The 24,333-nt window shown below is 40.3% G+C and overlaps 1 protein-coding gene and 1 long non-coding RNA gene across 8 annotated transcripts; one reads left to right on the top strand and one right to left on the bottom strand.

Annotated features, from left to right (window-relative positions):
- Positions 1-1,869: 1,869 nt before the first annotated feature.
- On the bottom strand, positions 1,870-5,423 carry LOC118494153. Its single transcript, XR_004896238.1, has 3 exons — positions 5,328-5,423; positions 3,087-3,162; positions 1,870-2,826 (listed from the first exon to the last, which is right to left on the bottom strand). It is a non-coding gene; the product is annotated as an uncharacterized LOC118494153 (long non-coding RNA).
- Positions 4,920-24,013, top strand: med25 (mediator complex subunit 25). 7 transcript variants are annotated; one of them, XM_031318976.2, is made up of 21 exons: positions 4,920-5,076; positions 5,393-5,474; positions 6,627-6,776; positions 6,876-6,921; positions 7,060-7,184; positions 7,324-7,422; positions 8,258-8,378; positions 8,549-8,705; positions 10,733-10,857; positions 11,006-11,081; positions 11,395-11,648; positions 13,699-13,800; positions 16,432-16,514; positions 16,610-16,667; positions 16,765-16,872; positions 17,498-17,674; positions 21,051-21,161; positions 21,363-21,434; positions 22,323-22,493; positions 22,607-22,727; positions 23,563-24,013. In XM_031318976.2, the coding sequence occupies exons 3-21, from the start codon at positions 6,631-6,633 to the stop codon at positions 23,664-23,666; spliced, it is 2,256 nt and encodes a 751-aa protein (XP_031174836.1). In that variant the 5' UTR covers positions 4,920-5,076; positions 5,393-5,474; positions 6,627-6,630; the 3' UTR covers positions 23,667-24,013. The 7 variants fall into 7 exon arrangements, with proteins under 7 accessions (XP_031174836.1, XP_031174835.1, XP_031174830.1 ...); XM_031318975.2 differs by having other exon boundaries at positions 16,429-16,514; positions 21,054-21,161; XM_031318970.2 differs by having other exon boundaries at positions 4,921-5,076; positions 16,429-16,514.
- Positions 24,014-24,333: the final 320 nt, after the last annotated feature.

Raw genomic sequence — 24,333 nt, 5'->3', positions numbered from 1 at the left:
GATTGTTTGAGTCGGGACAGCTGTACCAGGTCGCAGGATATCGATGAATGTGTAAGTAACAGTGTGGCTGAAGCAATGATAACGGAAATAAAGGATATGTATCATCCAACTTCGTATTTCTGACTTCTTTTAATCTACCGGGTGGGGAGGCAGGAAAGGTGGTGAAGCTACTGTCACACACCAGGCAGTGTGCTATATATAGTATGCAAGGCCCTGGGCATTTCAGATGTACACAGTCTATATTTGACTCAGGCATGGGAGGTAAGACACTCTTCCTGGATAGAAGCAGCCTGAACCCAACTTTTTTTTTTTTTTTTTATCACCAAGCTCTCTGACTTTCTGCTGTGCATTTCTGTAAGTCGTGTGTAATTATTTAGCCACTTTGTCATGAATTCTTTATTGTGGCCGCATTTCCCTAAATGCAAAATGGAGCACGGCTGCCTGCCCTGTGTGCTTTTGCTCCATCTGCCCTACTTCTTTGTTGTCTCCTTTTATTTTTAAAACACTCATATTATTTGTCATGTGGTTATTATGTCTCGATAAAACGAAGATGCACACCAGTAGCAATCTGCAACACCAGGGCTTCAGCAGCAGAGAGAGAGGAGGAAGACCGAGCTCAGATGTGCAGGGGAATGACAGAGAAGGAGGAGTAGGAGAGGATTAAGCAAATGAAGGAGGATGAAGAGCGGGAGAATGCCAGAGTGGAGGAGGAGGAGGAGGACACAAATGGGAAAACCTGAAGAAGAGAGGGGATAGCTGCATGCGGGATGTGTGTAGAAGTGGAGACTGGAAGTGGAGGAGGATAGCGCTGTATATAAACACACTCATCACGGGGCACCTGCAGCATACTGACAGTGTTAACAGTTCAACAAGAGCGAAACACACACACACACGTGCACATACACACGTGACAACACACCAGTTAGCACAGCTTTAATGCTGTAGACTGTTGAGAGAGAAAAGTGGAAGGAGGGGTGGGGGGGGGGGGGGGGACTGCTGTCTCCATGGCAACGTTCCCACCGTGCAAAAAAAAAATCATTTAGTCGGAAAGACATTTCACTCAGTTCAGTGAGCTGTAAGAGGGGAGAGAGGGAGGGGAGGAAGTTAGAGACTGGGGGAGGTGTGTGCAATATAGAGCTGTTCGTAACACACTGGACGGATTTATCTAAAGTAAGCTGACAACAAGGCATTAGCTCTTAATGCTAATTTATCTGATTATTATCCATGATGATAATAAATTCCACTGCATCATTAAAGACGAATGCAATAGCTTTGGGTAATACTTAGTAATAGTATTACAATTCTTGACATTTGCCATCTTTATGTAACATGTTCAATTTCACTTTATACCATTACATTAGCTGCACCACCTACACGCCAGAAAAACCTTTCGTGACTGGGACTCAAAACTTTTGTTTTCTTATCTTGAAAGCACTGCGCAAAAGGACTCCGACCTTTTTATAAGACCACTTATTATGCCACGTATATAGTTTTTAACATTTTATTCCAACACTATAAATAATATACAAAACATTTCAAAACAATGAATTTAATGAATGCATGCAAGTGGAAACCTCAACCAGTAGAGGTATTAAAGTACTGTAGCTTGCCTCTGCAGGGAAGCTATGTTTTAAAACAGGAGCTGGGCCCCAGGATCTGACCTTCTCTGTAAATTGCTTTCATGGAAGAAGTGAATTGTAAACAGAAACTTCTGTGAAACATCCTTTGACATTATATCTCTGCTAGCATGGCTTCAAATGAGGAATACTAGAAAGAGGAATTTATGAAAGTGGATTTATTTACAAAATGAATATCTTGCCATTTAAGAAATGGGAGTACAAGTCCGTATTCAAGCCCCTTTTCATTACGCCCCCTACTTCTACTGCACAGCACCATTGCCAGACACAATAGAAAAAGCCCCAGAGACCGGCAGAGGAGGGTACTGTCACAGCATCCCAAATGCTCTGGGTAGTTTTGGTAACCCATTTGTGTGGATGTTAGTGTATCAGCATGCTGGCTGTGATTACCTGTTGTGAGCAGACCATCTGGCCCTCAGCGACCCAGCTGGGTACCACAATCAGGAGACGGATTGTCTTTACCACACCACCTGGACCTCGCAGACATGGAGCGTCGAGGCACCGACCATATTTCTCATTCATATTTTATTATGTCATTCTTTGACCAAACAAAAACAAAAAAAGAAAACATTGTCTGGTTTTCCCAAAGGCACTCACGGAGAGCAGGCTTTCTGTAATTGCTTGGCAACTGCTGGCACTGTGTGTGGAAGTTCAAAGCAGCGAGACACACAGCACATCCCTCAGAGCAGCAGAAAGCATCAGAGTTGCAAACTAAAAGGGTGCCTACGTATGCACATTCAAACACACACACACAAACATTCACAAACAATTCTGTCAGTTTAATTTGGCCATATAGCTCAGTCAAAGAAAAAAGCTCTGTGTGAGGTTTAATTTTTGCATCCATGGGGTAGCCTTGGGCATGAACCTACCCTCAGATGAACTTTTATGGAAGCAGCCCTGCTCACTGACGCCCAAATGGAAAAGCCGCTTGAGCCCACAGCTTGTTGCCCTCCCGAGAGTTTGGGTTAAATTGATACGGAGCATTGTTTCTGTGAGTGGTTTTGAGTTTGATGAGCTCTGAAGCCCTTTGCTGAACGCTGTGCTGAGCTGACTGGCTGGCAGTGCCACAGGGGACTAGATGCTATGTTGGATCCACAGAAATGCGCCGATGTGTTACAACTACAGGTTAGCCGCTGGTGCCTTGTGCTGATCCGACGGCAGGTTATCATGCTGATTGCTATTTTCGGCTCTGAGGTTTTGGAGGGAATGCAAACCAGCTTAAACCTGACAACCACGTTCAGTGTATCAAGTATCAAATCATCAACATTTTATGTTCATTTAGATAGCAATAAGATAATGGTTAGAAGATACATTTTATTATCACCTGGAGCTTTTTCTTTATGTGACTTTACTTAGTCTAAATATATAGATACACCATAGCAAGGCCCTTTAAGTTTCAATCTGTAACCTTGTCTCTCTGATGAAAGACCAGGAATCTACTGTACTTACTGTAGATATTTGCTGACATCTTCTGGAGATCTGGTTCAACAGCACTTAGAAATATCCAGTGTTCTTGAAGAGAGCTCTGTTTTAAACGCAAGAAGAAAAAGAATACACTATATTTTCTTTGCGGTGGGAAGGTTTAGTCTAAAACACACCTGATGTTTCTATAAGCTGATCTGTCATCAGTAATATATTACATATTTCAAGGCTTACATGATCGCTCTGGAATTACTGCTATGACGTACTCTGAAAAAACAGTGATGAAGTTCCAGGCAGTATCTAGAAACGCATCTGTCAATCTCTGAAGAAAGTAAGTTTAGTACCTTCAGGTTTGAGTAGCTTCATGTCTTCATGTCTGTCAGGAGTCTTGTACTTTTGCTTTAATCAAATAGACACTTCTTGCATGATTTTCCCATGCCCCCTGCAAAAGTGTAACATGCTATGTATGGGCTGATCCTTGAATGGTGCATGAGTCACCTCACTCTACGTGCTTTCTGTAAGAAGCATGCTGAAGGTCAATATTCAGTGAGGGCTGGGGTCCCCTCCAGACTGAGCATCAGACCACTCTTAGCTCCACGGTTAAATCAAACATGTTTGTTTTTTATAAGACAAATCTGAACATGATCTTGAGCTGGGCAATAGAACAACACTGACAATCATGTCTCTGTCCCTGTAATCTGTAAAAAGCAGTGGTTAATTGTGTGATGCTAGTCTTTGCAAGTCAGAATTTTAAGTTTTGTGTTGATTCTCAGTTTTGCTCTTAAAAAAGATCCCTGGCTCTGTCTATTTCAGGATGGCCATTAGATGGATTTGAGGCAGATGCGATAACACATGACCTCTTTCATGACTAATGCCACTAGCGGAACACCTTCAAAAAGTGAGGTTAAGAGATTTAAGCCAAGATAACATTGATGTTATGATGACACTGATGACCTCGTGCTTCCAAGATCCATTTACTCTCAATGTGGGTAATCTTTTAAGTGCCTTTGTTTAATAAAGCAGCAGCTTGCTCGATAGAAGTGCAGCCACAGAAGTTGAATAAATTAAACTTGGATCTGAACTGAATGCACAAGAATAAATAGAAAAATAGTTTAGCTGAAGAATATTAGGCAGCCATCAATTAGGGACAGTTGCACATTCATAATTTGTAATTCATTTGTAATTAAATTTAGTCAGTTTCCTAACAGAATTGTTCAAAGATATTCAGACAACAAACCAATTCAAGAAAGTGAAATACATCACTCTAGTTCTCAGATCTCTGCACTAGCCTCATGAGTGTCAAATAGGCTAATTCATTTACAATACTACTGTTGGTTGATAAAGCATGTATGATTTAGCGCCAAAATACATTTCTGGCTGCATTGTTATGAACCGTCTAGATATCAGGTCATCTGGGGACCTCTTGAGGCCTGCTCCAACTACCATTGCTTTGCAGTTTAAAGCTTTTCTGTTTGCCACTGCCTTTATTTGGGGCGATTATTATCTTGTGTGTATGTAATTTCTTTTTTATATCTCATGTAAAAAGCACTTCGAATTGCCTTGGTATTAAAAGGTGTTATACAAATAAATGCAGGCTACCTTAGGCTCAAGTGATAAGCAGGTATACGCAGTATACCCACTAAGAATGCTCCATGATTTCCACATACACACTTAAAATGCCCAATGACATGCAACAACATACTTTCCCCCGCTCCAAAGGCAGATTCTGGCACATACTGCTTAGGCTACTTGCGACATGATGAACATGTGGGTTTGGATGCTACGGGCAGCTTGGTTCAAGATTTTTGAACTGTAGGAGGCAGCACCCCCGAGACGAAGAAAATGTTGGTTACGTCACATTTTGTGGGCGGGTCGGTTTTTGTCACTTCCGTCAAAAATACAACAAATGAAATTATGCTAGCATTGAGCTAGTTCTAAATGAATATTATATATTATACGTTATATTTGTGTTTAGCTAAGTAATCTCACGATTCGACTGGCAGCCGGAAACCACCAGGTCAGTCCACATCACTTTCTAGCTAGCTAGACGGTGGGATAGTTAAAGATATTTTTAACAAATATAGCTTAAATCGCTGACGTTTACCTAGCTAAGCTAACACTGAATGTATTTTGTGCAGTTGTGTGTGTGTTTTGGCCGTGCAGACTCCTTTTGCTTTCGTTTTCTCACTTACCAGAGCACAGAAAAGGACTCATAGCATTTAGCAGGGACGCTTCTTTTTAGCAGTCAGTTAGGTTGGATAATATTACCTTGTTAGTCAGTGCACAGTATCTTTAGCTACCTAACTTCTCACTTTCTCTCTTGGGTTCAGCAGAACTTGAAGCGACACAGCTTTTATACGTGGTTCGTTCTCTCTGTCTCCCACCAGTGTAATGTGTCGAGTGAAGAAATAAGAGGTGATAAAATTAAGCTATTTACATGTGTGAGGTTTTTTATATGTACAGTTTATATGTGCGTTTACGAATAGAGGAAAGTAAAAAGATCTGGACCATTAAGCAAAATGTCAGACTTCAAACAGAATTAACATAAATAAATGTACTATTATTACCTCAAAAACTGCAGTTGTTTATTTCTCTATATTCTAGAGAATGGCCCCGACTAATTTAGTTGCCGATTTCTATGCAATCAGTAGTAATGACAGTTGTGGAAGAAGTACTCTAGCAATACCATAGTGTAGAAATACTCTGTTATAAATAAACGTCCTGCATTCAAAATCGTTCTTAAGTAAGTGGTGTGCCCCTTTTCTGAATAATATTATAATACTCTATTATTCTGAAAATTGAGGCATTAATGTGTGCATCACTTTAATGTCGCCGCTGGTAACGGTGGAGCTAATTTCAACGACTTTTTATACTGGGTAACAATACATCATCATTCATTTGTTGAGCTATATTTTGTACTAACAATCTGACTCGGCAAAGTAGCCAACGCTGTCAAATAAATGTAGAGTAAAATATACAATATTGGCTTTCAAAATGGGATAGTATAAATAGTGGAGTATAGGTGTAAATAGTGGTGATGGCGCAGTGGATATGACATATGCATATGGTGTGTGAGACCTGGGTTCAATTCCCACTGTGATACATCAACCAATGTGTCCCTGAGCAAGACACTTAACCCATAGTTGCTCCAGAGGCGTGCGACCTCTGACATACAGCATATATAGCAATTGTATGTTGCTTTGGATAAAAGCGTCAGCTAAATGACATGTAATGTAATGCATAAAAGCATAGCATAAAATAGAAATACTTAGGCAAAGTACAGGTACTAGAATTTTTACTTAAGTACAGTACTTGAGTAAATGTACTTATTTACTTTCCACCAATGAGTAATGAGCATTGGGAAGCTTGAATGCTTGTAAAGTAGTGCTGTTGTTGTGTTACTTTTGAGTTAGGATCTAAAATTCAGGAAATAAATGTAATCCCTAGTTCTTCCGGTTGAAAGGCAAGTAAAGTTCCTGCATTGGAAACGCTCTAATAGATTTTTCTGCTATATCATGGATATTGCACTTGCATAAAATGTAAAATATGTCCCCTCTTCTTGTCCAGATCCATGGTGGCAGGTTCGGCACTCATGGAGCCGTCCACTAAGCCCGGGACCAACCAGGTGGCTGATGTGGTGTTTGTCATCGAAGGGACCGCAAACCTTGGACCTTACTTTGAATCTCTAAGGAAAAATTACATACTGCCAGCTATTGAGTAAGAACACTAATTTCCCATTTGCAAAGTTATTCCTGTATTATTCATGTTGTCATTTCTAAATGCATCTGTTTTATTTTTTAATTTTATCCACCATAGATATTTCAATGGAGGGCCCCCAGCAGAAACAGATTTCGGTGGAGATGTAAGTGTTTCCCCCTCCTTTTTTTTTTTAAATGTTTCAACTCACATTCTTTGTCATTGGTTTCATAAATGTATTGCTTAGAAAAACTTTGTCAATGTTGCTAATATACATATTCCCATGTTTGTTTTGTCCTTCTAGTATGGAGGGACACAGTATGGTCTTGTGGTGTTTAACACAGTGGACTGTGCTCCTGAGTCATATGTCCAATGTCACGCACCAACCAGCTCTGCCTTTGAGTTTGTCTCGTGGATCGACAGCATCCAGTAAATTGTTAAAATGATCTACTTAATTATTATAGAGTTGGCGTTCCTGTGGTTTCGTATCGCTTTATTTTATCATAACAGATCAATAAGACAGTATGATTTTTGCAAATATTAAATATGACCCTGTTTCTTCACACAGGTTCATGGGTGGCGGAGCAGAAAGCTGTAGTCTAATTGCAGAGGGACTCTCTGTGGCCTTGCAGCTCTTTGATGACTTTAAGAAAATGAGGGAGCAAATGTAAGGCAGTCTTTTTGTTTTGCACTGTTCATTTATACTAGGGCTGCTCGATTCTGAAAAATTTAAATCACAATTATTTTTGTCAGTATTGAAATCACGATTATTTAACACGATTACTCATTGGCTTTTGGAAAGATGTTGCAGTAATTGAACTTAAAAAACAGTTAAACAAATCAATAGTGAAAGCACCTTGAACTGTCAAATTTCTCTTAATCCTTTTTCCGTGGATCTGTTTGAATTCCCCGTCAGAACACAAGACAAAATAAGAGTTTACTTACAAAATGTAATTTGCAAAATAGTTGTTTTTCTCAATTACATTGTTTTTGTGATCGTTAGGAGCCACAGCCAGAACTTTGAACTGTCTACACATTTTCAAAGTACCATCACCACCTCCAATGGAGTGATTGTTACAATGATCCCTATAGTACTATAATACTATAACTATATTACTACAATACTATAACTATATTAACTATATTGCTTCTGTAAAAAAATGATATAACATGTAACAACCATGTTTTTTGCTTGATACCGGCAAAGTTGTTGTTATGGTGTGGTGGTAGAGAATTGTCCTACTGTTTGATCTACTAAGGGCAAGAAAACCATGCAAAACACACACATAGAGTGTCTCCATTGAAATGGCTGTAAACAGATCTACAGACTGCGCTTTAGATTTTCTAAGTAACAACCACAACAACTGAGCGATGAAGCACTCCAGTGTTTTACCTGTGGTTCCTCTGATGCCCTCCATAAAATTCTTACATTAAATTCAAGTAAAAAAAAAAGTGACTTGAAAATCGTAGCTTTTTGCTTTCTCTTTTTCTACCTTTACAAGAGGTCAAACCCACAAGGTGTGTGTGCTACTGTGTAATTCTCCACCATACCTGCTTCCTGCTGTGGAGAGTGTCAGCTACACTGGCTGCACAGCAGACAACTTGGTCAAAATCATCAGAGATGTGAGTTATCACTTATATCGTCTCCATGAAGTACTTGTGACAAACTTAATTGTGTCATTATTTTTGTTATAGGTATTCTATGGATGGGTCAGGGGTATTTGTATTTGATTTACTTGATTTGATAAAAAGCAAATTGAGCATTGAATGTATTTTATTTTCACATATCTTAGAGAGGAATTCACTTCTCTGTGGTGGCTCCTCGGAAATTGCCCGCTCTAAGGTCTTTGTTTGAGCGGGCGTCTTCAGGAGGTGGTGCGGTTGAACCCCATCCAGACTACAGTCAGGACCCCTTCCACATGGTCCTAGTCAGAGGCATCTCACTTCCTGGTGAGAAACAACATTTAACACGTTTCTTTTTTTTTTTTTTTTTAAGAATATGTTTTATTAAATAGTACACATAGAGAGGGAATGACACGCAGCAAAGGCCCATGGGTCAGATTCGAATTGTTTGAGGGCCACTGCGGTGAGACCAGTCTGTCCAAATCAATTTAAATGTCTTCTGAAATAAGTAAATTTGCATTAGACTGTGAGGATATGTTTAACAATATTTATTGTATGTTTTAATGTGATGTTTTTTGGCTCTCCAGTTTTAATCAGTATCTGTGAATAAGCAGAGTTTTTTTGTGGTTCACAGGTAAAGCAGTTCATTCCTTCATAAACAACATGAGGGATAATTACTATCATGAAACCCTACAATAGATAGCTGTTTTACAACCCAGAACTTATGCACTAAAATAACTCTCTTATGGGAGCTACTTAACTTTAATTCCTTTTGACTGAATTATTTTTTTTAATTATTTTTATCTTTACGAGAGTGGCAGAGGTCTCAGCCAGACATGATCATAGATGTCTGCAGAAAATGCAAATATAAAAAAAAAAAGTGAAGCATTTTGTAACTTTTGTTTTGAAAAGTGCTATACTGTATAAATAAATCTTAACGTCCTTACATGATGCAGACAGAGCCACGTACACACCTTCTAAGAATGCTTGTACAGTATAGCACTGTTCATAATTACCAATATGTTATCTGTAGCAACATGCAGAATAGTGTTGTTCAGTTTTATAGTTTCCCAGTTGTAGCAGCTGCATTATTGTAAGCTTCTTATCTCCAGACACACTTTTGATAGGATGTTACACCACTTCTTTCTTTTTTTTTTGCATTCTTCAGGGCTGCGAATGAGGAGAGTAAAGCTGGCATTAATGTTGTCTGTAATCTCCTTCCATGCATCTTTTTTTGTCTGTGCTTTTCACTGTGGTGCTAAATTGCCCTTTTATTATTCGTTTTCTCTGAGGTACCTCCTCTACCAGCAGCAGACTTTCCTCCAAGCTCCAAGTCTGGTTTTGATCATATTTCATTTTGCCCAGTTTCCTGTAATTACATCCCGAATAATATGGTTGTAAGATACTAGTTGCTAATTTCACATGTTAACTGCTGCAGGAGATATTCAAAATTTCACACAATTCCACTGCAAGACGATGTGATTGATGATGTGAAGCCAATCTGTAATTGGTGGTAGCTTCAGCAGTCGTAAATAAAGACCTAAAGAAGACCTAATGGTTACTCCTGCACCTTTCTGTGATCGGTGTGTGAAGTCCTTTTATTTTATAGTACAAAGTACTTTTTACTGGTGGAAAAATCACCCGGGGAAGAGGTCTTCAATTGAAATACTTTATTACAAAAGAATACTACAAAGTTCTGAGTCTTTTACATTACATGTCATTTAGCTGACGCTTTTATCCAAAGTGACTTACAGTTGCTATATATATTAGAGGTTGCACGCCTCTGGAGCAACTAGGGGTTAAGTGTCTTGCTGAGGGACACATTGGTTGATGTATCACAGTGGGAATTGAACCCAGGTCTCCCACACCAAAGGCATGTGTCATATCCACTGCGCCATCACCACCAGAGTCTTGACTCTGCAGCGACAAGACTAAAACTCTGGACACAGTGACATGGTTGTAAAGCCTTATTGCTCCTCCTCCTGCCAATCCAAGATACCAAGATGCCAGTCAATGGTTGTATTTCTCGCTTCTGACGTAGGCTGTTTTCAATAGTGGCGACATTTACCTTAGTTGCCAGTTAATCAATATCAGGATGGTATCCCAATTCAACATTTCAATAGTTCTGTTTACTTCACCTGTCCCGGGGACAGTTCTGTACAAAACAGTGTTATCTGAGGACACATGCACAACTACTAACTGATTAAATTTACTGCGTAACTGAATAACATATCATTCAGTTATACATGTTGTTTAACATTAAGGCAGTCATTTTCCACTACACTGTTTTACTCCTACATGAAGTTTACAAAACTGTGTACAAACTCAAAGCTCATCCCACTGTCTGTCTCCAGTTTCCTCAGGTGGAGGACCTGGGCCACTCAAACCTGTCCTCCCTCCTCAGCCGCTGCCTGTCAGTCAGTCTCTTGGCGGACCTTCACAGCCCCTTCCACCCATCAACCCAGCCCACCCTTATCAGGTAATGGGCAAGCAGCCACACAGCGTAAAGCTTCCTGGAGACTAATTCCTGCCGCTGGCTTTTGGCTCAGTTTCAGACAGTGGTGTTTATGTTCCTTCCCTAAAACGTTTCACTCAGCATTGTCTTCCTTTAATCTGCTTGCTGACAGAATCCAGCCCCCATGACTGCTGCTCAGGTGGCTGCACAGATGGCTGTGGATCAGGCCAACAACCAGAAGAGTCGCTGTGAGTTACCAGTGGACATTTTGTGAACAATTTTTGCTAGCCAAGGTTTTAGTCGCGGCGTCTCTGTCTGCACACTGTGTGTGTGACTGTGTCTGCATTTTACAGTAAAGCTTATTGTCTCTTTTTCTGAGATGGTTTTTAGATTAGTAAAGACTAAAAGTAACCAAACATTTGCGTAAAGGTCAGAATGGCTTTTTTTTAGAGCAGTGTTCAGTAATGGTCATGTGCCTTTTTTTTTTTTTTTTTTTTTTTTTTTACATGTTTTTAAACGTGGTATATGTTCTGACTTTTGTGTTCTCTCTGCCTCCTCTAGTCCCAGGAATGGTCAATCAAGGTCCTCCGTTCCCCAGTCAGCCAACCATCCCATCAGTCCCTGGGGTGAAGCTCCCTCAGCCCAACATCGCAACAGTCACTACAGCATCACAGCCCATGATGCCACAAGTTGCTCCCAATCAGCAGCAGCAAGTCCCACCCCCAGGACAGCCTGTACCCAATCAGCCGCCGCAGGCACCACCTCAGCAGCAACCCAGCGTGAATCAGCCTACAGCGCCTTCACAGCCCAACATGGTAGGTTGTGATCATTTTTTACGGACGTTTTCCACTACAGAAGCTTGACGACCCGTAACTTAACATGCAACCATTGCATACTAGATATAATGTGATCATTAGTGAGCTCACTAATGACAATGGAGGTGATTGTAGAGAGAGATTACCTAACCAGGCGAGCTATTTTTCCCCTGCTGGCAGCGGAACCAATCTTCTCATCTAGCACTATTCCTTTAATAATGCAGGGCATGTGTTTAGATAAGCACTGCAAAGGAGTGTGTTTTAATATAAAGGTTATATTCTGATTCAGAATATGTGTATGTATGTCTTGCTGCCTTGTTATTTATTTGTCTGTGCAAACTTAAGATTGTTGGCACCTTTTCAGTGACGTTCATCCAAAATATTCCGGTTTGTAAAACACAGTGAAAACACAATAGATTCAGGTTGGGGCGCAGCCCCAAATACAGGCCATTAAGTTCCTGTAGTGTAATAGAGCTATTACTGAACTGTGGCATATCTTTACTGCATACAAACAATTTCAGAATTATACTAATTGTCTTAAGGGGGTGCTATAGTTGCAGTTTGAAATCCCAACCAATATTTGTGTTGCATCTCTTGTACTTAAGTAAGTAAAGTAAGGGAAGGCTTACTGACTTAAACATACAGAGAGTTGCAGGGGTCTAAAGCCTCTTACACACATAGTTCCCGGTAAATTACTGAGATAGCCTTTTTAGGCACCGCTAGTGATTTTCACTATTCACACATGCACTACATTCAGGAACACTTCCGTCTTGCGCCTTTTCACACATGCCATAGCAATGCCGGAATAGATGGGTCAAGTGACAGTCCAGCGGATGGCAGTAATGCCCTTATGGTTGCTAACCGTCATAAAACTCAACAGAATGAAAAATAAGATGGGACAAGGCCGGATTTACGTTTATCTTGTTTTCAGGAACATGGTGGGCTAGAAGCAGTTTTTTCCAGTGTTCTTGTTATATATTTAATATTCAACTATAATTGCTTGTTAGTTATCAAATCACCTGCGAAATCATGAAACTTTACAAGGTGAGGTGGGGAATTGGCAGTACAGATTTCACTGAGGGCTGAAATACACACATTTTGTCGAATCTAAATAGCTTTTAAACACCTAAGAAACACACCAGGTTGATCGAAAAAAGAAAAGAAAAAAACTTGCTTTAAAGAACTTTATTTAATTTAGACAGCATCCTCTAAGGTACAAAAGCATGTAAGAAAATCTCCAGATCTCTAAAAGGAAGAAAAGTTTTTTTTTTATTTTTGCGATCAACCTAGTGTGAACAAAGCTACTGCTGCTGACTGAAATGATTTGTTTGTCGAATTTGAACGCAGAGTCAAACATGACACCTACATTTCTCTTGTTGGGAAACATGGGTTGAAGCAGTATAAGGCTACGTTTTAGAAGATTGGGAGATTGGGAGAAGGATCCTTTAATGTGCAATGTTTGCTGTTAACCACCTTGTATTGAGTTATATGTCATGACAGTAGGTTTGTTATCATAGCCAGCATTCTGTGGAGTTTAAATAACCGATTTGGTATTCTCACCCCCTTGTTAAGTCAATGTTTAAATCATGTTGATATTTTTAAAGGTAAGTGGCCTGACTCGAGTTAGATATTAGAGAACCAAGACTTTAGTCTGTGATACTGTACTGCCAGCAGCCTGGAGCTGAGTTTGCAGACTAACACACTGTCTGAAGTCTAATATCAAAATGAATTTTAAATGTTTGCACTGCTATCAGATGAAAACCAGAGGAGATTCCCTTTCCCTCTGTTTTTCATTCATTCATTAATTCTTCTCTCTTGTTTTACAACATACTTGTGAATCGTATGTTAATAAAGATTACTTCATAAAAAAAACCAAAAAAAGGCAAATCTAATACTTAATTATTCAGTTTAATCAGTTGTACAGAATTACGTGCTTTATATTATTCTCTAATAGTCTGTTTTCTTCCTTTGAATCGACAGGTGCACTTGTATTTCTTGAAAAGGTCTTAAATTGTACATGTAACCTCCTCCTCTTCTATTTTCTTGACAGTCTGGTGTGCCTGGAGCTCAAGGCAATCCAAATCCCATTGGACAGCAGCCAGGTGTGGCCAATAAGATTGTGGCATGGACCGGTGTTTTGGAGTGGCAAGAGGTAATACCTAGTAAAAGGTCTGATTTTGAATAGTTGGTCCCCTGAAAATAAAGCAGTATTATACACGTTTAAGAGAAAGTGTTTAAATCAATCCCTGCAGTTTGATTAGAATCACGTATTAGTACTGAATGTTAAATGGTTTGTAGGAGTAAAGCTCAGCGTTGTGGCTGAGGTGAAAGCTATCCTAGTTCAGTGGTCCCATACTTTAGTCCTCTAGTTTAAGGCGACAGAAGTCAGTTAAAGGAACAGTTCAACATTTTGGGAAGTGGACATATTGCCTTTCTTGCTGAGAGTTAGATGAAAAGATTGATTCCACTCTCATGTCTGTACGGTAAATATGAGACGACAGCCAGCAGCCGCTTAGCTTAGCTTAGCGTGGAGACTGGAAACATGGAGAAACAAATAGCCTTGCTCTGCCCAAAGGACACAACATTTGCTTCCCAGCACCTCTAAAGTTCACATGCTAAAAGTACAAAACCAATGTTTTTCTATGCTAAGTGAAGTTGTAAAATCAGCAAGTCGTGGTTTTATTGGACTTATGTGCAGCAGATTTTTTTCAGTTACTTCCGACATTCCGTGACCATCATCACTGTCTAGGAGCTTTCACTGTTGTGAGTGGTAATGACCACCTGTCATTGATTATTGTACAGTATGATTAATTGCACATTATTTTACCGTCCTACTAATATTGCTTTAACTCAAGGTCAAATCGAATTAGTTTGCAGTTGCTGTGCTGAGCCAGGGAAATGGATGTTAATGGCTTTTATGCCACACTCATGAGGCCTTCAAGTGTTTGTGTTTGTGGACGGACTCGGATCAATCGCCTCTATCGACTAAAGTCTCATCCTCCCTCTTCTGTTTGTCAAAATGATCTAAGTCAGTTAAATGGACAGGAATAAGAGTGGGAAGCTTAGGAAACTCTAAATCTTGCCTGTGAGCATGTACAGCTGCAAACAACCTAAGTGGACAGATTAGGAGCATGCAGCATTGCTCTTAATCTGTTCTTTCCTCCTCAAGTCCGCTCATTAGGCTTTCAGCTCTGTAAGTGATTCTCCTCTGGAGTAATCTGTAATGTTGAGGAGAATTACACTACAGAGACTAACACTTGTTTGAAGAAATGGTTGTTGATAAAAAAAAAAAAAAAAAATTAAAAAAAACTCTCACAAGGGATGCCAGCACACTTGGCTGGAGCTTGCTCGGAGTCTAGTGTTATCAGTATGGTTTGCTCTCTTTTGGCTGAATTTCAATCTGTTAATTCCTGAAAGCTTTTTTTGTCTCAAATGTGGGCTAACTTTCCAGAATGGTTTTTGCCAACATTCATTTTTCAGTCTGCTCCTAATTTAAGGTAAAAGTGTTTTTTGATAGGATTGTTTTGTTGCTCTTCCCATATTTTATTCCTGCTTTAGGGAGCCCTGAACCTAGATAACCCATTAGTCTGCAGAGAAAACCCATCACAATACATGTGTAATGGACAGCACAGGGACTACTATTGGCCTGACTAATATGTGATTGATTGATCATTGATCCTGTATTGATGCCCTGAAGATGAAGCTTGCTGGCGGTTTTCCCAGTGGGGTTGCAGCATTGATGCGCTTAGAAAGTACTTTTTTTTTTTTTTTTTTTTTTTTTTCAATCTTGACATTTTACCAAAGAACAGGTTGTCTGCAGGTCTTTAAAAGTCCATCCATCTGCCCATTTTTTAATTGCTTGTCATGAATAGGGTAACCGTGGCAAAAGGGTGAGCAGGGGTAGCCCACATGTCCTGTTCCTCAGCAATATGCTCCAACTGCTCCAAGGTCAGCTGGAAGATGTAATCCCCCAGCATGTCCTGGGTTTTCCCTGGTGTCCCCAGCAGTTGTTCATTCCCAGAGCACCCCCAGAAAGAGACAGTTAGTTAGGAGGCATCCTTAGCTCGCCACGAGTCGAGTCAGTGTAATGGGTATGTATCACAACAGCAACCCATGCACCCCATAATCAGGCAATGCCTCTGCAGTTATATTTTGCCAAATTAAAAGAAGTATGTGTAGAAAATTCACACGTCCATTTAATTAGTTGCGAAAGTAAAAATGTTGGCCGCCATAACTCTTGAATCTGAGGTTGGACAGTCATTTGGAGTGTCTTTTCCAGCACTTCGGCGTAAGCTTTCTCAGGGACTTTTAGGGTTGTGATTCAAAAGCAGTTAGAACACACAGTCCAGTCCTCCTTTTAAAGTACAAAATATATCTAGAGGTGAATCATTCTCAAAGTATTTCAATGTGTTAAAAGCAGTAGTTTGTTTTTCAATCTTTCAGTAATTGGTTTCTCTGAGCCTCATGTCCACTCTAAACATTAAGGGGCCAGTACTGTGAAAAAGCTCAGTAAAACAATGTGCAAATATTTTATATCATATCTTCATAACATATTTTTACTAAACCCAATCAGGACTTATGCTTAATTTTCTCTTGTACTTGTTCTGCTTACCGTATCTTGTTGAATTGAAGGTGTGGTGGTTCTGACAGCCTTCTTTTGTTGGTTTGGTCACAGGTTCATGTGGGATTTTAAGATGTTCCACTCCAGGTGTTCTATAGGCTCACTGTCTAACTTTACTCTTTTTTTCATGTCATTCCTCACCTCCCCCCTTTCCTGCAGAAGCCTAAAGCCTCTTCTATGGATTCAACTACCAAACTGACACGCTCTCTGCCATGTCAAGTACATGTTAACCAAGGGGAAAATCTGTGAGTAGCCAATCAAACACTATGGGCTTTATCTGTTATAAAGGGTGGCTTGTTTTGTGCAAACAGTTTACCGCTGGCATTGTGTCTCCAAACAGAAACACGGACCAGTGGCCACAGAAGCTCATCATGCAGCTGATTCCACAGCAACTACTGGTGAGACCATATTCTTTAGCTTTTGTTTTAGTGTGTGGTGACACTTGCTTATTATTGATGCATAACTTGAGCCCTCTCTTGCCCTCTCCTTCTGTAGACAACCTTAGGTCACCTCTTCAGAAACTCTCGAATGGTTCAGTTTCTCTTCACCAACAAAGACGTGGAGTCGCTGAAAGGCCTGTACCGCATTATGGCCAATGGCTTTGTAAGTTTTCCAGCACTCTAGTTTTGTGAGGTTAAAATGTGTTTTCCCTTCATGCCCCCAAACTTATCCATCATTCAGTTTAGCTCAATACATTTTCCATGAGTGGCAACTGAGTGCCAGTCCCACCTCTGCCCAGTAGTTGGACTGAACATGAAGCTGTGTTGCAGTGTTGTGTTAAAGACTCTAGAGGGGGTTCCAGCCCATACATTTAGTCACTTTCGTACCAGATAGTATGATTTTAAACATGCTTTGCCATCAGTACAGACAAAACCCTTTTTAATTGTTTCGTTTTGATTCAGTTCCAGAAGGCGAGCATAATGATAGGGGTTTTGCCAGTGTGGTGCATTGTTAATGAGGTAATACCATTGAGAAATAGCAGAGGCATTAATAGTATTCAGTCCAGCTGAGCTCTGCCTCTTTGCCTGAATTTGATTTACGGCTCAGTGAAGGCACAGTATGAATTAAGTTAATACCATTTGCGTTCAATTTATAAAACCGATATGTTTGTTTGGGCAAAGGAGCTCAGTAGTAGGTTATGTCCCCGAGCCCACCCGAGCCCATCCCATAATTACGACCCATGGGTCCCAAGTCAAGGTCTTAATCTGCCCTGTGACCCTCCCTGCAGGCCGGCTGCGTACACTTCCCCCACACTACCTCGCCATGTGAAGTGCGGGTGCTGATGCTGCTCTACTCATCCAAGAAAAAAATATTCATGGGCCTCATCCCTAACGACCAGAGCGGCTTCGTCAACGGCATCCGGCAAGTCATCACCAACCACAAGCAGGTCCAGCAGCACAGAGCGGTGAGTGGTGATAGGAGGAGGACGTGGGGCTGGTGGGGAGAGAGGAAGGTTTCAGTGTGGAGACCAAAATGAGGTGATAATGAGGAGGCATTATAGAGGAGCACGGGGGAATTGAGGAACATTGTTTACGGCATTAAGGTGCATTGTTATTGACATTTCATTTAGAGCGCCCAGTATCTTCACAGCAGCCGCTAACGTCTCTCACTCTAGCAAAAGCGAAGGGGGCTAGCATTAGCTAAATTCCTACCGCAAGCATTAGCTGACTGTTGCACTCCCACTTCATTATCTCTGCATAAGTGAAGGAAATAATAGGTGCAATACATACATGCACTCGTTATGTTGAATCGATTGCATTCTCAACAACGTTGTCTCTTTAACACAGTGTACTGTGTTAGGTTACTATTAATGGTAATTATACTGTATGTTAACATCCGTTTAGAGCTTCACAGCTTTTAAGCTTTTCTTTATACATTACACAGTGCCTATAGTGTTTATAAAGTGTCCATTTTTCTAGGGACAGTTGAATGCTAACCGTAATACTTGCAGCACCTAAAACAGTCTTTAAGCTTACATTTGTAATTGTTTTTAATTAATATGATTATTATGTAGTGAAACACCTGAAGTGACACATTTACTGTAGTATTAGACTGTTACCATACTGTTGGTGGGTTTGTCATATTTAGAGGTGAAATGATTAGTTTATTTGTTTAAAAAATGTTCGTAAGTGATCAATCGTTTCAAGTAATTTTTAAGCAGAAACGCCCCACATCAGCTGGTTCTGGCTTTCTAAATGTGAGACTAGGTGGTTTCTTTGATGGACATTTTTTTGCAATTTTCATTAATCAAAAATCGGCTGAACGGTTTTGAAACAAATCTGTATTCAATTATTTTGACTGATATTGCGATGTGATTTGCGATATTTAAGGGAATGATCATTTTCACATGATTATTTCTCATTTTTCTTTGAAAAACATGATTATGGTGTGATTATTGCAGGGATCTTTACCAAACAAAGATGCTTTCTTAAGTTCAGGACATCTCTGCAGCACCACAGTATGCAGCACCACAGTATATCATTCAATATTTAACAAATATTGCACTTCCTGCTATTTGAAAATTGCAGTAGGCCATATTGCGATTTCGATACAATTTGGATTAATTGTTCAGCCCCGATCGGAAACATAATCAAAACGATAAATCAATAATGAAAATAATTGTTAGTTGCATTCCCAGTCCTATTACACCTGTCTTGTTTTACGATCTGTACAGTGTAATGTTATCCCAGCAGTTCAAAAATGCATTAATTTTCCTCATGACATTTCACTGTAAACCAACAAGGCGTAATAACTTCATAATACCCGAATATGCCGACTCCGTCGTCTTTGCTTTAGTTTGAAAAATGTGGAAAGTTGTAGATTCAGCTTTAAACAAAGCACAACTCGGCTAGATATGAATTTTTAACTCCAAGCTGCCCAGATGTTAACATTACATGGGATGGGATGGCTGTAGGAGGAGCGATAGAGTGGCAGTGGTGTGTGCCAATCTTTAGGGACAGGAGGAAAAGGAAATCTAGAGACAAGACCCCTCCTTTCAGCCTCTCTGCTAAAGGTAGAGTACTTCTTGTCTCTGAGTTCATTACAGGTTACAAATGCTGCTGTCTTGTCCACATGACATGGAGATTTCACTTTCCCTCTCTGCTCATCTTCATCCCTGGAGACAGGGTGATTTAAAATGTGTCCTCTGGATTAGCTGTCTTTTCCATCACAGGGCTCCACTCCAGCTTATTGCATCCAGTGAGGAGGGATGCTGCATAGCTCTGAAACAATGCAGCATTTAAAAATGAAGCTCGTTGTCTGCTTTACATGAGTTAGATTAAATTCTCTTCGCAGCCTGCTCTCATCAGTGGTGATAGCGCTTGTTTAATCACCCTGCTAATTTTATGTCTTTTCGAAAAAAGCGCGTCAGCCCTATATGTAACTCGAAGCCGTGTTTGTTTGAGCATCAGGGCATTTAGAGAAGGCAGAAGACATGAAATTCTAATGAAGATTTTCTTTTTTTCTGGCTCTTGTGTATCATTACATATTCAGTGCTGCATTGCTAATAGGGAAGCGCTACAGCAATCTTAACGTAATTAAAATTTCAATTTGGACCAGTAGTTAAGGTTTCTCTGTGTAAAATCCTGGAGTGGCATTCTTCAGGAACCAGATTGCAGTTTGTTCTGTTTACAGCAAGACCAAATTGAATATTTGTCCCTGCAAATTGATGCGGCCCCTAAATTGTGATCCGGGATTTCACAGGTTACTGGGTTAAAGACGGGAGATAAATCATAGACAGGAGAAGAAAGAAAGAGGCATCTGTTTTGTTAGTTCCCTCACAAGACCTAAAGCTGTGTGTTGCTCTGTTATTGTTGGTCAGAAAAAGAAAACGCACCATGCATTAGCGCAATCCCAGGGTGATTTGTTCAGATTCAGCAAGATGGATGGGTGAAGGGGTTTTTCCATTGCATTTTTTCCCCCTGAGTCTGTAGTTAATAATTTGTGTTTAGAGGAGGGATGAAACCCCCTCATTCCTCCTCGTCTCTCCTTCAGTGTAAAAAAAACACACAAGCAACCACAGCACCTGTACAGCACAGCTAACTCAGGAGCCCTTCTGCCTCTTTCAAAATGTTCCCTTTTAAGCAGTTATCAGTCTCAGATTGCGATTTTAAGCAACAGGTTGCTTCCTTTCTTCTTTCTCTGCGTTAAACACCAGATAGATACTGTATATTACTTTTTCCACTTCAGACTTTTGCTAACGGCTTTAGTCATCCAGCTTGAATTTGAACACCTCAGCAGGTGGTGCTTGAAGTTAAGTCTCCACTGGTGTATCATCATATCCATGTTTGTTTTTGCTTTCCATCTGCACACTCACAAAGTGAATATTTGGTTTCAGCCCAACACAGTCAACACCCATTACATGTGGAAAATATGTTGACTAATGCTTTTACTGTACTTATAGGCTTGTGAGTATTTATGTATTTAATTATTTATCCAAACAAAATCTCAAGCGAACATGTGTAGAATTAGCAACAACTTACATATACAGTACATGCTTGTAATGTGTGAGACAGTGAGCTTGAAGTTCTCCCTTTGACTGCAGCGGTGCTCTTGAGTAAAGCAGTTAGTCACAGGCACCTTTAGTTCTAAACAAGAGGAAAAGACGTACGAAAAAAGGGCTTGTACTTGTATTTGTACTTGGCAACTTTAACGTGTTAATGAGTATAGAGGTGAAGCAGAGGTGAGAGTGACGCATCTGCATGCTGAGTCGATAAGTGAAGGTGATAAAATGTTGAAAAATATACTTTCTGCTGTTTCACTTTCTCTCTGTTTCTATGTAGCAGTTGGGAGGTGCAGGTCCGATGCAGCCTGGTCAGGTCGCCCCCAACCAGAACTTCCTCAACAGGCCCCCTGGCCCCATTCCTGTCTCCCACGGCAACGTCCAGCAGCAGGTAAATTAACCCACTCTGCGCTGGCTTGTCTGCCTGGGTTTCTCTTTCACTCTGCCTGTTGTTGACACCTTTACTGCCCCGGTGCCCACTGATTTTTGCATGCATTTACTGGTAACCCTTTTCTCCACTGTCCTCTTTATTTTTCACTCTTCCACCACTCTTCCCCTCTCCTCCTTTCTCTCTGATCTGTCCTGTGTCCAGTCTGTGGTGGTGGGCATGCCCTCTGTTAGTCAGGTCTCTATGATGGAAGAGCAGCAGAGACAGAACAACATGGTGAGACCTGCAGTAGCCTCTTGACATAAAAGTAACATGTGTTCAGGGTGTCCACAGCTTTACTGTATTTCAGCATCATTCAGTTTTAGGTTTTCTCCTCTTCCGCTGGGCAAATGGCAAGTTTTATTGAACTGCACCCGACAGTTTTATCGGTACAATGCACATTTTTCAACACAAAGTCCTTTATCTATGTTAAACTCAATTCCAGGCTTTGTGGACATCCTGTTTTTATCCTGTTGTTTGTTAGGAATCCTGTTTTATACATGTACAAAAACACAGACACACTGTCACTCCCATCCCACCTCTCAGCATCAGGCTGGTGCACAGCTAAATTCCTATCAGCATGTGTTGACTTCACCACTCCCTGTTGAATGTTCCTCATGTAGCATTTTTTATTGATTTTTGATTATTGACATTTGCATATACATGTATTTTTGAATAGCAACTCTTTGCATTGTGCATGATGTGACATGCACAATGCACGGATTCAAACATGTTCCAAACATGACTGTTAACATCAACCGTGTATGACCGTTATCTTTCATGTTTATCCTCCAAAGCTGCATTAATGTCATGTGAAACATTGCAGACAATAGCTTCATTAATACCAACCTTAAGGTGGTAAACACTCCTGTATAATTACCAACAAAGAAGTATTTTTAACATATACCAGTTGTCTTGTGATAATCACTTCTAAAAAAAAAAAAATAAAAAGTCCCTGACACTTGCTCAAATCTTTGACCGTGTTGTTCACGAGTAACCAAAATCTACAGACATTTTAAATCTCGGTATCTGTATGTTCTATTTTTCTTTTTTTAATAAGTAGGTCATAATTGCTTTTCTTATAAGACTTGAATGTGATGTAAGATATCTTAAACTTTCCTTCAGATGACGATGAGAGCAGCCGGACCAGCCAACCAACAGCCGCCGGTCAGTGGTGCTCCACCCAACCAGGTCGCACAAAGCGGACAAGCCCAACCCCAAGGTCCCATACTCCGCCTCTCAAACCCAGGAGCCAATCCACAGCTTCGCAGTCTTCTCCTAAGCCAACAGCAGCCAGTAAGAGTGCAACAAATGGCTCTGTAGTAAATGTCTCATACAGTAACTGCTCTTCTGGAAGTCTGCGTTTTTGTAGAAGTTAACGTGGCTCCTCTGTCTCTGTGTCCTTACAGCAGGGTGGGGTGTCTCACATGCCAGGCATGATGTCTCACCAACGTCTAGGGCCACAGTTGGTCCATCCGACACCAGGAGGGGGGGCTCAAATGCAGGGCCAGTGGAGGCAGCCCTTGGCAGGTCAGCAAGCACCCCCCACAGAGGTGGAAAGAGTTCAGAAACATGTCACCCAAGTAGACAAATCACATTGAAAATGTGTTTTTTGAAGGGGAATAAGATATCCAAAACGATTTAAAACAACTACAAAAATTCACGTTGCTAGAAACTGTCCAAATTAGGGGAGATGAGGGTTTTTTGTTGCGTCAGGCATCCAAAGTAAAATGTAGAAAGACCTTAAAGAGCTCATTATTTGTTGTTCAGGTTTGATTTTCTGACTCATCTAGTGTCATTGTTGACTTAGAAGTCCCGGCCGTCTGAGCTTTGAGGCAGTAGACTTATGCATGACTGTACACCACAGTAAAGCACCTTGATGTTTGTCTATGTCAGTCAAATCTCAAATGCCTCTTAGTTGACCTTCCTAGCAAAATTAATTGAAACAGAGGGCTGCATGGGAGAAAAAAAAAAACACGCTTGAAAAAGTATGGTATGATTTGGAAAACCATGTGTACTAATATAAATAATTTCAAGATTCAAAATCCTTTATTAATCCAACAATGGGGAAATTCTCAATGTTACAGCAGCTAGGGATAGTGCAAAAAAAGAACAAAAAGACACTCAAACAGATAAACAAATAATAAATTATTGTATCATTATTGTATCCGATGTAGGGGCAAAACGGGACTTTAAAATGCAATTGTCATTCAAACTCCAGGATTCATTGTACTTACTGTATGTTTAATTAAGACTAAGACCTAACAGTATTTTTCTGTGGAAAATATCAATCCTGAAAAAGTATTTACATCTCTCTTCCTCTCTCTCCATCCCCCCCCCCCAAACATCCCAAACCTGTGTGCAGGTCAGATGATGATGTCTGGAGGCCAGAGAGGTGCTGTGCCTCAGCCTGGGATGCCCCAAGTCTCCAGTGTCATGGAGGATGAAATTCTCATGGACCTTATCTGATTGAGCGTCAGGATCTAGTATCTATCTCAGCAGCCACTTGCCAGTTTGGACACATGCATCCGCTATGTTGCTTTATTGCTACAAATGTTCAACATTATTAAGGAACAAATCATGAGTAGTTTCAGATTTTGTTTTACGGGACTGAGCAGCTGAAGTTAATTAGGGGCAGACAATGCGAGCATTAGTCTTTTTTTCAAGTTAATGGTCAAACCGAGAGCACGCTAATCCTCCATGCTTCTCACTGGAGGAAGCCAAACCAGTGGAAACAGTCAATCATGTTATGATTCTGGAAACTCTACTTTTCTATAAATTGTTTTGTTTTGAATTTTATCATAGAAATCTGAAATTATGTTTTTTTTTTTGTCTTCTTTCAGTTCAGATTTATTTTGTTAGATTTTGTTTTTTATTATTATTGATAAAGTTGTTTTATGAGGAAAAAATAAAATTATGGTGTATAGATCATGTAAGAAGTCATTGTGAATTTGGTTTTGTTTTTTTTGCTTTGCATGCACATGGTGATGTTGTGCTTGTGATGGCCAGCCAGAGTCTCCACAGTCCTGCCCCCCCCCCATGTGAATGCAACTTGGACCCTTAAGGTGTGAGAGAGACTGAAATAGACACAGTAATAGATAGTTCAGTATCTTTTTTGTGCCAAATAGTGTCACAG

The sequence above is a fragment of the Sander lucioperca genome, chromosome 21, assembly GCF_008315115.2.
Source record: "Sander lucioperca isolate FBNREF2018 chromosome 21, SLUC_FBN_1.2, whole genome shotgun sequence".
Lineage (NCBI taxonomy): Eukaryota > Metazoa > Chordata > Actinopteri > Perciformes > Percidae > Sander > Sander lucioperca.
This window is presented reverse-complemented; position numbering and strand designations above follow the sequence as displayed.

Coding starts and splice junctions, on each gene's coding strand:
- med25 (XM_031318970.2), top strand. CDS start 6,631: ATGGTGGCAGGTTCGGCACTCATGGAGCCGTCCACTAAGCCCGGGACC. Junction 6,922..7,059: donor AAACAGATTTCGGTGGAGAT/GTAAGTGTTTCC, acceptor TTGTCCTTCTAG/TATGGAGGGACACAGTATGG. Junction 11,649..13,698: donor CGCCTTCACAGCCCAACATG/GTAGGTTGTGAT, acceptor TTTTCTTGACAG/TCTGGTGTGCCTGGAGCTCA.